This window comes from Haliaeetus albicilla, chromosome 18, assembly GCF_947461875.1.
Source record: "Haliaeetus albicilla chromosome 18, bHalAlb1.1, whole genome shotgun sequence".
In the NCBI taxonomy this organism is placed as follows: Eukaryota; Metazoa; Chordata; class Aves; order Accipitriformes; family Accipitridae; genus Haliaeetus; species Haliaeetus albicilla.
The window spans coordinates 27,641,920-27,657,066 of record NC_091500.1 but is presented as its reverse complement, the minus strand read 5'-3'; the positions used below and the strand labels follow the sequence as shown (position 1 = coordinate 27,657,066).

The window sequence follows — 15,147 nt, the reverse complement described above, 5'->3', positions numbered from 1 at the left end:
CCCAGCACTCTGCACCCAGCCCCTGGGGAAAGCAGTGCCCAGAGGTCACTGTCGCAGGGTTACCCAGTGATTAAATTCTTCCAGAACTTGTATGCTTGTTTATTTTTAACAGAATGGGTGAAGTTTATTATAGGATTCAGTACAAAGCAAGGATCGTGACCAGGGTCTGTATTTGGAGTTTGGGTTTCTTGCCTGAGAAATAAATTTTGGGTTTACAGTAAGGAGATTAAAGAACTTGAGAGACTCAGGGGAGGTTGTCAATCTGTATGTAACTGATTTGGCTCCCTGTTCTCTTGGCGTGACATCAGGTTGGCCATGGACCGCAGCTCAGCGCCTCACTGAGCTAAGACAAAGTATTAGCAGCCAGTTGGGATGGAAATTACTCGAGGTGGAGTGGCCCTGTGGGATATCGAGCAACTCTCATGGGCTTTACATGGGGGAATCTAAGAAGTCTGCAGAGCAAAATAAGTAGTCTTGAAGACATTTGAAGAAGCAGCCTGGCTTGGCCGATCAGTCATGTGGCAATATTTTGACAAATCTGATATTTTGACAATTACATGCTGCATGGATCTTGTTACAACCCGTTCAGAATTTTAGAGTGTTTCTCATAAATCATGCTGCATGTGTTAGCATAGTAAACCTTTATTTTTATACATAAATACAACTTTTTGAATGAGAGATTTTTTTTATTCATGGCATAGGTTTATTTGTTACCATGCAGTTAGAACTGCCACTATGATTCCTTAATTTTCAAAGGACTAAAACATAAATTTGCAAAACTTACAAAAAACGGTTTCTTCATGAGAAGTGCTTTTAATACAATTTGTCCTTTAAAAATGAGCTTAAGTACATTTTTAGGAAGCTGAAACATTGGGGAAACTCATCAGATATCAGGGTCTCATGCAGTGGCCACAGCAGTTTTTCAGCAGTCTGAAGACTGATGGCATTTTCTGTGGAACAGTGTAATTGTAGGAGCTCTTAACTGTCTGTGTCTATTACCTCAGAGAAAAGCATTTTACTCTAGCTGAAGTGAATGGGAGTCTTAACAGATCTTGTTTCCACAGGAATTGAATCAGATTCTTAAAGAATAAATTTGAAGTTTTATCGTGAAACTCGCAGTGGCCTTGTGCCAGCTGTCGTTTGGACTTACTAGTGACCTCAGTGGTAATTAAGAGTTGATCCTTTCTTCCCAAACACACCCCTTACACTTCTAAGTTTTGAGCCTTATGCCATTTTTCTTTGGAAAAGCAGTAATACTTTGTCTGGGCTGGGCATTTAATTAACTTTGCTTCCAGAAGCAAGGAGAGTGGCAATTGAAAAGACTTTCCCAGTCTATGTGGTCTGAAAAGCCTCTGTTGGATCTGTAATATTATAATTCTTGATAATGCCTGTGGATGACACTGATTTTATAAAGGCTTGTCAGGTGAACTTCAGTTTTCCAAAATCAACGTGATGCAGATTTTATTCTGATTTTGCCTGTTCTGGAAGCTGTAAGAAAAGGTCTAATTTGGCATGTTCTCGTAATGATCAGTGCAGCTTAATTATAGGTAAGGAGACTTCTGATGTTTTAAGAAAGATACTTGATTACAATAGTCTGCTTTCCTCACCCTGTAAAAATGGATAATTTTGCAAGTGTGTGAGCACAAAACTCTGCCTTGTTTTCAAGCCCTGCAGTCTGCGAGGGCCACAGTGGTTGCCTTACCTCCCTCAGGGAGTTCCTGGTGGCCTCTGGTATATGGGAGTTACTTTGTGTTGTTCCTGCCTGATGTGATTATATACTCTCTTTTGCCTTGACTCTAGATTCTGCAGCATATTAATGTTTGTTTCCACTCCTTCCCACACTATTTCAGTCAAGAACGTCGTCCCTTGCATTTTAGGGTGCTGGTCTGGAACACGCTGTGCCCTAACGTGAATGTCTGTGAGGTCTCTCTACATGTATGCTGGGTGTGCACCCACTGTATACATAGAAAAGGCCACAACCCTATTTTCCTGCCACGTTTATTTCTGAATAAGAAGGGTGTGACGCTTCTGTGTTTTCATAGAATCATCATAGAATAGTTTGGATTCGAAGAGCCTCATCCAACCTGACCTTGAATGTTTCTAGGGACGGGGCATCTACAACCTCTCTAGGTGACCTGTTCCAGTATACCCTCACTGTAAAAAATTTTTTCCTTACCTCTATTCTAAATCCTACCCACTTTTAGTCTAAAACCATTACCTCTTGGCCTATCACAACAGGCCCTAATAAAAAGTAGAGGTGTGGCAGCGTTAGAGCGAGCTTCCTACTGTACTCCAGCCTGTGCATCTTCTGTCCATCCTTTTCAAGACCAAGCTGCTTTTGCTTGCAGAAGCAGAAGGGGGACAGTCCTTCCCCTTTTACCCATACAAGCATCAGCAGCCTGTGGTTTTATCGTGTAAACTATAGATTTTTTTCCAGTATCAGTACAACACAACTAATAATATCAAGAAAAACTGTAAGAAACAGGCTTGCTATGGAAGGTGGCTTGTACTCTGCTGTCACCCCTGGCAAAAATGGAGATCACTATGTGCAAATTCAGTTCCCTGAATATGGCCATCTAGGGCTGTTTGAGATGTTTAAGGGTATTCAGGCCAGACATCTGTGGGGGACTGGCTAGCAGGACTTAGGCAAACCTTAGTGCTTCTGGAGAAGCAGGTGGAGGCTAAGTGGCATACCCCCTAAACATAAAACAGCCCTATAGATGTGTGCCCAGGCAGCTGTATCATGCCTTCGTTCTCTGTCAGTGGAAACAAGAACCAGGCAGGCTGAAGGCAGTGCTGACAGATTTGCTGTGATGCCAGCCCACAGAGGAGGAAGCCAAGCCAGGGTCTTTAACTGCAGAAGCAGAACACTACATGAGGTTGGAACCTATAGCAACTTGATTGTAAGGACAACCAGATGTGTTAGCTGAACAGTAGGATAAAGCTATGCGAGTTATGCGGGGTGTTAAACTTTGGAGGCGGCAGCCACCTTCATGATCTTCGTTTGTCAAGTGCCTAACATGCTGGGGTCCAGGGGCAAGATCGCAGCTCTGTGACTGCTACAGTTTTAAAAGCTGTTTTTTACTAGTGGTAGTGCAGGTTCCTGAAGGCACTGGACTGCAAAGCTTAAGCTTACTGGGAAAGTATGATATGGAAATGTCTCATGCTCTTACCGAGGGGAATGGAGCTTTTCTTACCACAAACATCATAGAAGCACAAATGTGCCAGAAGATGAATCACTTCTGAAACAGTGCCTTAAATTTTCCCTGTCTTCTTTTGACTGTTAAAGCCATTTTGCTTCTCTTGTTTTTGTCAGTTGCTTCTCAGCCACTCGCTATCTCCCACGTCTTCCTTAAAGAATCTCTTCTTCATGCCCAAATTATCAAATCTGCCACACTCACGTGGGTATATTGCAAAAAGTTGCCCGAGGCAGCATGTTATCTACTTTGCACATGGGCCTTGCAAAGTGTAGGGCTGACAATTCTGTGATTTTATTGAAAAGCCACAAGAACTGTTATGAAATGCCATGGTGCTCAGCAGATCCCACAGATCCATCCAGAGACCCCATCTGCATCTACTACTTGCGGTACTACGCGTTCTGAAGGACGCTGAATGTGGCAGCAAAACAGCAATGAAATAGTAATATTTGTTTCTTGTAAGTTTAAAGATCTAAGAATTCATTATATACATTGAGAGACAAGACTTGCCCAAGTAATACTTAAAGAGAGATGATTTTGCAAGGTTTTCCTCAAGTGGCAGTGTGGGATCTTTTGAGAAGCACAAGATGCTCCTTTTAAAAAAAGTGCTTTGAGTGAGTGTGCTTGCTGCATGTCAGTTGACCAAATCCATCTTTTTAGGTGCACTTCTGCTGCTCAGAGTATTGGAAGAAATTCTTTATGATATTGTCCTGTACCAGCATACCAACGTAGTATGTCCTAAATAATTAATCCTCACAGTAATTGTCAACCAATGGCAGAGCTAAGACAGATGTCTAAGGTGTACTGCTCATATTCCTGTTTTGACAGCTCTATGCCATTTTCTTCATACACAGTATGAGTTAATCTCTGAAGCATCTGTGATTTCTAGAAAGATAAGTTGGGGAAGAGAGTTGTCTGTAATACTTGGGGAAACCTCAGAGTATAAAAAAAAACAAACAGAAGGTCACCAAATGTGTGTTGTGAGAGACAGACCAACAGGGTAACAAAATTATCCTGCATCTAACGGAAAATAAAAGCAGACAGATTAGAGATGGTCGTATTTTCTCATCCCACAGTTCAGATACCTGCATGCTGGGCAACTCCTATGAGTTCTATATTGAAAAGAGTGCGGGCATTGTGCCGCACAGATACTTCTTCAGCTGTGCTGGTGCAGTGTCTTTTAGATGTACACCCCCTTCCTTCGTCCTTGATCTGATGTCCTCCCGTGCCTCTGGCCACCAGCCTGTGCTGTGGATCTGGTCTGGCTTGGGGTTCTGTTCTCCTAAGGGAAGTGGAGAGTGGCCCATCCTGCCTGGCGGGGCAAGGAGGAGCGGGGAACCCTCTGTCAGGTTTTTATTGTAGAGAAAACTTGCTTACTTTTGTCAGAAAGAGTTTAGCACTCTGTTTGGCATAGTTCTTTGAATAGAAAAATAAAAAGTCACAGTTGGTTTGGGTTAAAAATTAGACCCTTGTGCTTTCCATCTTTTAAGCATTTAGCATAATCAAATCTCATATCAGGGATTTTAATGATATCTACATGGCTTCCCTTTTCTTTCTTTTCACCACAGATGTAGTAGGGGAACATCTGTTCTGTTTCTTTGTTCAGCTTGACAGTACTTCAACATTACCAGAGAATTTTTGTCTTGGAAATCTTTTTAAATTAATTGCTTACAGGATTTTTTTTTTTCTTAAATCGCAACTAAAATTAAAATTTTTTTTTGTGTGTATGCATGTGTACGTGTGAAGCTATGTATATGTATAAGAGTACTGCTATATAACTTGACCTATAAGCAGAGTCTGTATAAAAGTTTTGGAAAATATTAGTTGGAATTCCTTATGGAACAGTCTTCTGTATGACTTGTTCTGGCTAGTCTTCAGCACGAGCATAAATATGCTCTGATATTATTCTCAATTAAGGTGATGGTCTTTGTGAAAACATATTGCAGGGTAATTTCATGTTTAAAAGTTGAAGTAAGAAAACCTGAACTAAAAAGCATTTATGAAGCTAATCACCAGTATGGAGACAGTTATTTATTCAACAGGATGGATCTAGAAATTCCACTGGAAGTCAGGTAAACAGAGCTGTTGTATGAAGTCAAAGATCTGGGTCGATTCCTGCTGCCCTCATCATACACACAGAAATGTTGGTAGTCAGAGGAGTGTCCCATAGATCAGTACAGTTCATCTCTAGCAGAGGTGATAACTTTAGAAGAAATTTCTGATGTTGCATTTTATCCTCTGTAAGCTTAGGAAGTTTCTGATCTGGTGCCCTAATGGGAATGCCAAAGAGCCAACATTAAATTGTAGCTGGAAAGCCCTCAACCTCTGTCCTGCTGGCAGTGTCAAAAATCTCTGCTTCTGAGAAATGAGGTCCTTTGTTTCACGTTTAAAGAGTAGCTGGCTGAAGTTGTTAAAGAAATTTCAGATAAAGTTATATTTAAACTAATGCTAAGAAACAAGAAGTTGGCCTGTGGACAGACATGTCCCAGCTTTGTTTTGCCTGTCAGAAAAGTTAGGTCTTTTGGCTGTCTCTTCTCATTACATCTGTACCCTTGCTCATGGTTGGCCTCATAGGGTCTGCTGGTTATCAGCCCTTCTTAACCCCATTTAGTTGAATGAGGTCAGCTGGCAAAGGCTGACCATCTATTAGGGGCACCACAGGAGGGGATTGTTGGGTTGGTGACTGCTGGTGTTGCTGCTGAGCTGTAGGGAGCATTAGCCTCTGCCACTGGCATGGCTGGTGGGAAGGGCTCTGCGTGTCCTTGGCTTCACTAGATCAACTTAATGTCTTATTTCTTTGGTATGTTTTGTAAGGTAGATGTGTGAGCCGTTGGGAAAACTCATTAAGTACTGAGAAAGCTGAGGTGACAAAACATGTTGTTAACTGGTGGATAGTATGCTTTGGTTAGTCAAAAGTTTAAGGCCAGAAAGGGTGTTAACTTTTGGCCTGACTACAGTAAACTGACATGCTGAGGATAATACATATGTCAAGAAAGGATTTAGCTCTGTGTGGTTTTTTACAGTTCATTGGATCTAGCTAGTGTTGTCTGTTGGTAGTCATTATTTAGGTCAAAATAGGTGGGTATCTGGTATTGGTTATTTAAATTGTCAGATACTGATTTTGTCATTGCTATATGCATTCATTACCCATAACTTCGTACTACTTTTCTTTTCCTTTTCAGTAAAATGAAATAAAATGTGAATGAACTGTCTGAGTGCAGACATAGAAATGAATTTTGTCTGTTACAGTTAATTTGGGTTTGTAAATTTGTCATGAAAGTGAATAAACTGGAAAAGCCACGCTGAGATACATCTGAGGTTTATCTGTATATTAAAAGATACGTGTTGAGTGTGAATTCTCAGGTATAAATGGGGGTCGTATATTTAATTTTTGTGTTTATCTGTTCAGGTTCGAAAGCATGTGAATGACCTATATGAAGACCTAAGAGATGGACATAACTTGATCTCACTTTTAGAAGTCCTTTCTGGAGACACCTTGGTAAGCTTTTAGATCAGAATGCAGTTGTTCCAGTTTGTTATATATACATTTGCTCTGTTTGTCAACTCTTTACATATCAACTGCTGGAGGTTTCTTTGATATTTTCCATAATCTGTGACTTGATACCAAAGACACAAGTTGTTTTTCTATTGGTAAAATATTCCATCGTGAATTCTGTGGGGGAATGCAATCTCTTCTCTTCGTTTCTTGTGGTCAGTGAGGCTTCCTTTCTTAATAGGGTAATGCGCTATTTCTTCTGTTCTTCCCTTTTCTTTACAATTTTTCTTTTAACAAGTATAGGATGCTTAATATCCCTTCATATTAAAGGGAGTAGCTTACAAATAGCAAGGATAAAATGTCCCTGAAATTGTCTAACACACTCCTCAGGTGTCATTTCCTTTCTTTGTGAGCATTACTTCCCTTGCTTGGTATTTGTTCTCTTCATTATGTTCTTCTTTTCATGCTCTTCTTTTCATTTGTGGTCTGTCTTGTGTTTTTGCTGTCCTGTCTCCTGTCTGTTATATTCATTAGCCAAGAGAGCGAGATTTTTTGAAGACTTTACGGTTGGTGAGTTCAACAGAAGCATGCGCAAATGAACAGCATGAGGATGTGGAGGATGAGGATAAGGGGGTAGGTGCCGACCCCCATAACTGTACTAATGTAGTGTTTGAAGTGTGGTGTCTGCTAACGTAAATTCTTAGTTCTGTGTGCTGCAGTAGTGTGCTGTAGAAAGGACAAAAGAACTCACATTGGTAAACCAGGATACATATGTTTATGATGGAGGTACGGTAAAGACAAATTTTTGTTCAGCCTTTCTGCGAACAGCTAAAATGCAAATGTTCAAGATTTCTATTTGTTTTCTTTTGTTAAACTGTACAAAACCATGGTGCAATTGTGTACTGGACAACATTATCAAGATGTTATAAAATAATCTGTTTTAATAAATAAGTGCCATAATTCAATTAAACCAAGATTTTACTTTTTTTACTTGCAAACAGTATTGCCCATATACAAGTAATTTAGACAAAGGCTTGAAGTCTCTTCTTAGTGAAGTCAATGGCAAAAATTTGATTTGTCTTAATTAGAAGCACCAGTCTACTGCACCCACAGTGTATTTGACAATACTGGATAATATTTTGAAATGAGGTAATTCAGATGCGCAGATCTATTTGTTAGAATTTATCAAATGTAATACTTATTTTTACAAAAGCAGGTAGTCAAAGTAGAAGTTAAGTGACAGCTCTGTGTAGTGGCTTCCAAGTACATGGATTGTTTGCGGGTTTTATCTTTCTTGCAACAAATGCTGAATTATTGTTTCACTGTATTTTAACCATCCAGAAGGGAAATATCTACTTACAAAGCATAAAACGCTGAGTGCTTGTTAGTCCAAGTGAGCTGTATCATGTCTTTGTAGACCTTGCATCATTAGCGTTTGCTAAAGCAACTTGCTGTCGTAGGGCCCGAGTGCCACCTTTGCTCCCCGTGTGTTGTGCTGCAGTTGTGATTTCAGTGGAATTTGTGTGCTTTTTTTCTGGGGCATAACATAACTCAAAACACTGCATTTTAGTTGTCCATTGGAAAAAAATATTTCCCCTCTGAGATGATATACCTAAATATATAGTTTGGGATTTATTATATTCTCTTTGTTATGGAAAACTAAGTTCCAGGTTTGCAGTCCTTCATTCCATCCAGGGAAGCTACTCAGTAGCAAGGGCTGCAGGGCTTGATCCTGGGCTATTGGTGTGAAAAAAGGGGCTAATTTGAAGGTTCTATAATGGAAATTGAAATTCTTTGTGTTTTAGTTTATGCTTCTTATTCAACTCCATATTCCCATGTTTCCTTTTGGCAAGCATCTGATACTCCGCAGGGGGAAAAAAAAAAGGCAGTTGAGGAAGGCTTGGGCTTGTATCTGTGTGTTTCACAGTGACTGTGTAAGGAAATACTCATATTCATGGCTGATCCCTAGCAATTATACTGCGCTCCAGTTTATTGCTGTCAAAGTTTGTGAAAAATCTGAAATAAGGAAGAAGAGTAGAAAGATTTGGATATGATGATGATGATATAAATTTAACTGCTTTCCCATTGCTGATCTGTGACAGCTAAGTAAAGTATGCTTTTTCTGTGTGATTCTTCTTCTTGGTGATTTTACACTAACTGCATGCAGTTTTGCCATGTTTCCATTAACACACCACTCATGCTTATTTTGCAGTTTCTTCTTGCTAGTTTTGCCTTTGCTTTGAGAAGAGTGACTTGTTAGGTGTTTTCACACTTTATAATGTTCTACCCAAATCAAGAGTTTAATCTGACACTCTAGGGCTGTATATGTTATATTATTCTGTTTGGAGGAAGGTATTATCTTTATTAGATGCTTTAAATAAATATGTATTGATATCCTGATGATTCTGCAGTCATACTGTAAATAAACAACAGTAAATCATAAAGTTGCATGCAGAGGTAAGCTTTTCTATCACAGAGTTTACCAGAGCAACATAAAGGTCCATGATGTTACTTATATTTTAATTTGCTTAATATACTGTAAATTGTTTATAATAATATATTGCAGTTTAGTTTCTGAAGGTAGATTCATGTAGGGCCTTTTTTAGCCCACTTGGCCTTAGTAGTACTTTACAGGGAAACACCTATCAGCCTGTATGGATCAAAGTTGCAGTTTGGGACCACTGATCTCTCTTGCCATCCACTGTGCTAAAAAATTTCAACTACAGTTTAAAAAAAAAAAAAGAAAAATTGTTAAAGCACACTTTTTCCAGCAAAGGTATTGGCTTCGTTAAAACAGTGGTGCTTCAAATGTTTTACGTGGTATCTTTTAAATCGGACTGTTTGTTCTTTTGTCTGACAAGAAAATCTCACAGCTATTGTTTTCCGATTTTAGCCCCGAGAAAAAGGTCGGATGCGTTTTCACAGACTGCAGAACGTTCAAATTGCACTTGACTATTTGAAAAAACGCCAGGTATGGTGAAAATTTTAATAAAAAATGTTAATGAAAATTTTGTCACCTGTAGCTAATAAATAAAAAATATGTCCTGCTTGGTCTTTTATGCATGTTGCATAACAGCTGCTAGTGTAGGCCTGGCTTGATCTCGTGCTTGAGATGTGGTAAAGGTAACTTTACACCACCCTTCTCTGAGCAATAACATGAACACACTCCATGTGGTATATGTTGTTAAAGAGGAGAAAATTATGGGTAAGATCCTCAGGAGTTGCTTTTGGTAGATTTAACTATATTTCATGCTGCCCACACACTAGCTGATGCGCGGTTTTGTTCACAATCTAATATGTAGTGCAAAATGCAGATGCAGAGAAATTAGAACATCGTGTGGGAGTTCCTTGTTTTGATTATATTTGGTCCTGGTGAAAGCAAAACTGGTGCCCTAGTAAGGCAGCAGGGTTACCGGGGCTGTGGAGGGTTCAGGCTTAATTTCACCTGTATCTCCTTTAAGCCAAACAATTGAAACCCACACAGCTGGGTGCTTTTCTGCTGCTGTGAGTTTCTTTCCACTTTTAAATTTCTTCTAAACACTTACAGGATTCTTGCTTTCTCCTTTTGCAAAATGGTAATATTAAAAAAATGTCCCAAACATGGATGGAAGGTAAAACTGTACCTCCCTATCCATCCCATCTAAATGAGTTGATGCTGGAAATCTGCTTTCTGATTGGTTGATTTTTTTTTAAAATTTATTTTATTTGCTACTCAAGAGGTTTGAAAAAAATATGAGGTAGCAAACCATAGACAGATACTTTGGTTATAAAAACAAATGTCTTTTCGTATTTTGAGTGAAATTGCAAACTATCGTTCGGGTCACTGAGTGAAGTGTGCACTGAGAACTCAATCCTGTTTTGCTGAGTTCAAAGCTAACTTTTCCTGTTAACCTAAGTGAGCCATTGATCAAATAACAGTACAAAGTAAATGAATGGCTACTTGACAGTCACAGCAGCGTTTTTATGCAGCAAAACCTCTGGACTTGTACTGCACCATGCCTTATTTATGCATGACAGACCATCATATTAAAACGCAGGAGATTGAGGATCAGGTCATCCTCATGTTTGTGAATGTGCACGTGTCATTGGGAACTGCAAGTCTCCGTCATGCAGCTGTTGATTGTGATCTCAGGATTTCTGTGCTCTCTTTAGCCTTGCGGTTTCGTGAAGCTGGCTGTACCCTACTGTTCAAAACGCTTGTAGGCCTTTGGTCTTCTTAGCAAGTTGCCAGTGGGACTTGCATTTGATTAAAGTTTCAGCCCCCTCGTAGGTGTTTCTAAACAGTATTTAGGAGGCAACTTGCTCAGGTTGGCTGTATAGCCTCCAAATACAATGCTTTATTGTGATTGTAAGGCAGAGAGATCCTATATATTGATAATTTTGAAGCATGACTTGGAAAAAAAACAAAGAAAAAAACAAAGAGAAGGCATATTTGACTATCCTGTAGAGTTTTGCCAAACACAAACAGTTTTTGTAATGCAGTGGGAGGAAAACATTTGGATTTGTTTTTAATTTCTTTTTTTGAACTGTGGAATACGCTCTCTTTCATCCCGTGTTTTTGGTTGGTTTGGTTTTTTGGGTTTTTTTCCTAATAGTTAAGATTATGTCTGCAGATCAAGAGAAGGATATGCCTTTGCTTGCTTGGTGTTTATAACAGGGTATATGTTAAAAAGCACGTGTATGTAACTTTACTAATGTAAGCATCAAATGCCTTTTAGCTGAGTCATCTTTAATTGCTAGGCTACATGGATACATAATGCATATAGAGAAATCAAATGTGATAATAAAATATGGCAAAGAAAATAGAATTATTGAACTCGCTTTGGATGTGAGTTTATTGGAGTGGCAAAAATGTCAGCCTTTGTTTTAATCTTATTAACCATTTCATGCTTATAGCATTGTGAATGAGTACAGCAGCAGAAGCAATAACAATTGTTGTCATTATTAAGCCATTGGTTATTTAAATGTGATACTAAATTCCTGGGTTTATCAAACCAGACCATTGTGTTTTAGCAGGCCAGTTCTGCTGCTGAATTCTTGAGGAGAAAAGGCAGCGATAGCTTCCTGGGTCTCAGCACTGCCCTGAGACGGATACATCAGTTACAGATCATCACCTTCTTGTTATCCTTTCCCCCTCTATCATACCTTCCCCCTCTGGCATGGTCAGAGATGAAGGATATTTGGCATGGGGAGCAGATCTGCTGGTGTAGTGACAGCTGAGGAATCTTTTCAGCTCAGAGTGGGTAGGAAAGGGACACTGGCGGGCCACTTACAGCCAGAATGCAATTCCTTTCTGCTTTTGAGAATTAAAAAAACAGAGTAGACTTGGGAAGTGAGTAATGCATCCTTTATAGTTGCGCCTGTGTAGTGGAGCATGTATTGGTGGCATGTTTATTTTGTCTGTATTTTCCTTCCACAATGGCAGGTGAAACTGGTTAACATCAGAAATGATGACATAACAGATGGGAATCCCAAATTGACTTTGGGCTTGATATGGACCATAATTTTGCACTTTCAGGTAAGCCTACTTTTGCTTGACAGTATGTTTTCAGTCACATTCTTGTGTACAGTTATGATGAACGTGTCAACTTAGCACTACATATAGGCTGCGCAAAAATAAAGATTATACCTCTTCTCTAATGTGTATATGAAGGTTTTGATGATGTATCTTATCTGCTGATGTAAACTGAAGCTGAAGGTGTAGTTTGTTTGCTGTCTAATTTCCTCTCTGTGGAGTAAGAGGAAAAAAATAGCTTGGTTTTTAAACATTAAAGACAATGGTTGGTGTATTTCTTCTAATGTCTGGGCAAACTGGTCTTGTTTTAGTCTACAGAATTCTTCTGTTGAATGTTAAAATATATTAAAAAAAAAAAAAAGTTTAAAATCTTTTTTTCATTCCAGATCTGAATTTCTCTGTTGATACGAGTATTTTAGCAAGCGCTACTCAGCCTTTTCAAGCAGTTCCTAACACTTCAGCATTGTTTTTAGCCCCAGCGACAGTAACGTGGGTCACACTAGGTGGCACTGTGGTTGTTGTACACTGGTGGGATTGTGTACGGTATAATGCAGCCTTACAGTGTGTGGTGTTAAATTGCTTCTCCAAATGAGGCTTTCACAATGGCTGTGGCTGTAGATGATGTAATTCAGATGACAGATAATTCCCATTTAGTGACTGCAGCATTGTTAGCGATAAACTCCCTGCTGTGCAGTCATTTTAAATGATCAGAAAATTACATGATCATATAGAAAAAAGCATGGATCATTAAGGAATATCCTGCACTGGATTTATGACTGGAAAAAAAAATTTCTTACAAAACCCAAAAAGACTGCTAGGATCTAATCTGCCTTTCTGCAAATCCTAACGAGGAACAGAAGACATGAATAGGGTTAATGTGGCCCTGGACTAAACAGGGTGCACAGCTTAGCCCAGGCCCGTTCACTAAGGGTAAAGGAGAAACCACTAACTGCTCACCACTAGCAAGGATCTGAATTTCCTCAGCTCCCCTCTGTCATGTCAGTCATTGCTCCCACATGGTTATATGGAGAAAGAAGGCTGGGCTTAAATGTATTTAAGCATGACCCACAGAATTAGGCCCACAGTGATTGAATGTTGCTGTGTTTTATGAAATAATGATTATTTAACAAATTATTGATAGAAGCTGTTAGTGGAAGTTAAACCTTTACCTGATACATGTTTTTCTGAGCCTGATGAATAGGATTTTGCAGGATGAAATTGTTAGTTTTTCTCACCAGCTGAAGCACAGGACAACAGGCACAATTTGGGTGCATCTTAAATGGTGGTAAACATGTTTAGCGTCAGATGTGAGGCCTGGAGGGCTAGTCAATACAGCGGGTGAGGCTGGTGGAGCAGTTCGGATCACTTGTAGTACTGAGCTATTCAGTTGTCCAGCATAGGCGCTTAGTGTGATCTGAGATGACACAGCATATCCAGTAGCATATGCAGTGAGAAGCAAGTTTCCTTAGGTCCTGTGGTGTATCTGCTATTCCCATGTAGATATCTCAGATAGTTAAGTGTCTCAAATGTTCTATATGGTCAACTGACTTTCTTCTTATGTCTCTATGTCAGGTGTGAAACATTGCTGTTCAAGATCCCTTGACTGTACTAACTAGATCTCGAGGGCTTTTGATTCAGTTTCCTAAAGTCAGGTGGCATTTGAGTGACATCTGAGGTGTGCTAGAGTATCCAGGACATGCATGTGGAGTTCTTGGAGACACCAGATCTATGAGAGACCCATGTTCTTCTAGACCTGTAGCTAGAGGCCAGTTGGGATATAGCAGGATATCTCAAAGAGCTCTAGAAACCTATGTTTAGGAAACTAAATTCTGCCTCCACTGGATAAAATCGTCTCTTCAAGACCTAGCCAGCATGTAAACACAAATATATAGACACGTACATTGAGGTGTCTTAATCTGAAGTACCCCTTAACTTTTCCCAGCATTTGCAGGAGTAGTTGATTCCTCAGTGAGTGTAAGGAGCTGCTTGCCATATGATGTTACTGCTTCTGCTCCATCATTTAAGTGTATTCTAATAATACTGCAACCTGGAAGGTAGTCAAGATGCCAAAGACTTTTGGTGGCCATTGTTTGTGGTTTCTTGTTTGTCGGAGTCATGGCACTTATCTGGAGGATAATACTTCCTCAAAACAGAAAAGTCTTCTGAGTATTGGAATGAGTTTAGGAATGATTTAGGGGAAAGACATGATGAACAAAAAAGAGGATACGCGTTTGAGGATTATGTTTCTCTTGCATCTGAATTGTGTCTAGAGATGGTTATGGCTTTGTGACTTGGTACCCTTAATTAGATAAATATAAATGTTGTTCTGAGTTATACCACTGACTTTTGCAGCTGCATAAGTCCAGAAATTGTACATTCTTCTGTGTCCCAAGTAATTATGTATAAGATATACAAAAGATGGAATGGGAAATCCAGTGGTTTATTGAGTTGAGTATGTTAGAAAATAATTTGTCCTGTGGATATTGAAAATCACTGAGACATGTATGTTATTAGGATTTAGGCAAGCTTTCAATGTATGCATTTCACATGCCTTTAATAATATATGGTTTTTTAAAAATTCAGTTTCATAATGCAATAACTACTCTAACTTATTTTCTTGGCGCCTGTAGAACAAGCTAAATCAGATTACAGTATTTTGTATAATTATAGGCTATATGTATTAAATATCCAAATTAATACTTGAATGGACTCCTTCAACACCCAATATGTTTTCATTGATGACATTGGAGAAGAGTAACTGTAAATGAAAGCAGAATTTGGCTTCAGTAAGTAACCACAATTTTAGTAAGATAATTTCTGTGAAAATTGGTGATCATTTCTTTTCAAACCACTGCAAACATTCTTCAATTTAACAAATGTTAAATATTTAGAATAATTTGCAGTTGGTTCTAAAAAACACACCAAAACAAAGCAAAACC

The 15,147-nt window shown here is 39.1% G+C and overlaps 1 protein-coding gene across 15 annotated transcripts in view; it reads left to right on the top strand.

Annotated features, from left to right (window-relative positions):
* DST (dystonin) overlaps nucleotides 1–15,147 on the top strand; it is a 307,062-nt gene that overhangs the window by 109,562 nt on the left and 182,353 nt on the right. For 11 of the 15 annotated variants that reach the window (XM_069805989.1, XM_069806003.1, XM_069806002.1 and 8 more), the window contains 3 exons: nucleotides 6,607–6,696; nucleotides 9,587–9,664; nucleotides 12,119–12,211. In XM_069805989.1, coding sequence (XP_069662090.1) covers nucleotides 6,607–6,696; nucleotides 9,587–9,664; nucleotides 12,119–12,211 — 261 coding nt within the window. Of the gene's footprint in view, nucleotides 1–6,606; nucleotides 6,697–7,227; nucleotides 7,327–9,586; nucleotides 9,665–12,118; nucleotides 12,212–15,147 lie in introns of all 15 variants that reach the window. The other 4 variants (XM_069805986.1, XM_069805993.1, XM_069805992.1 and 1 more) reach the window with 2 other exon arrangements.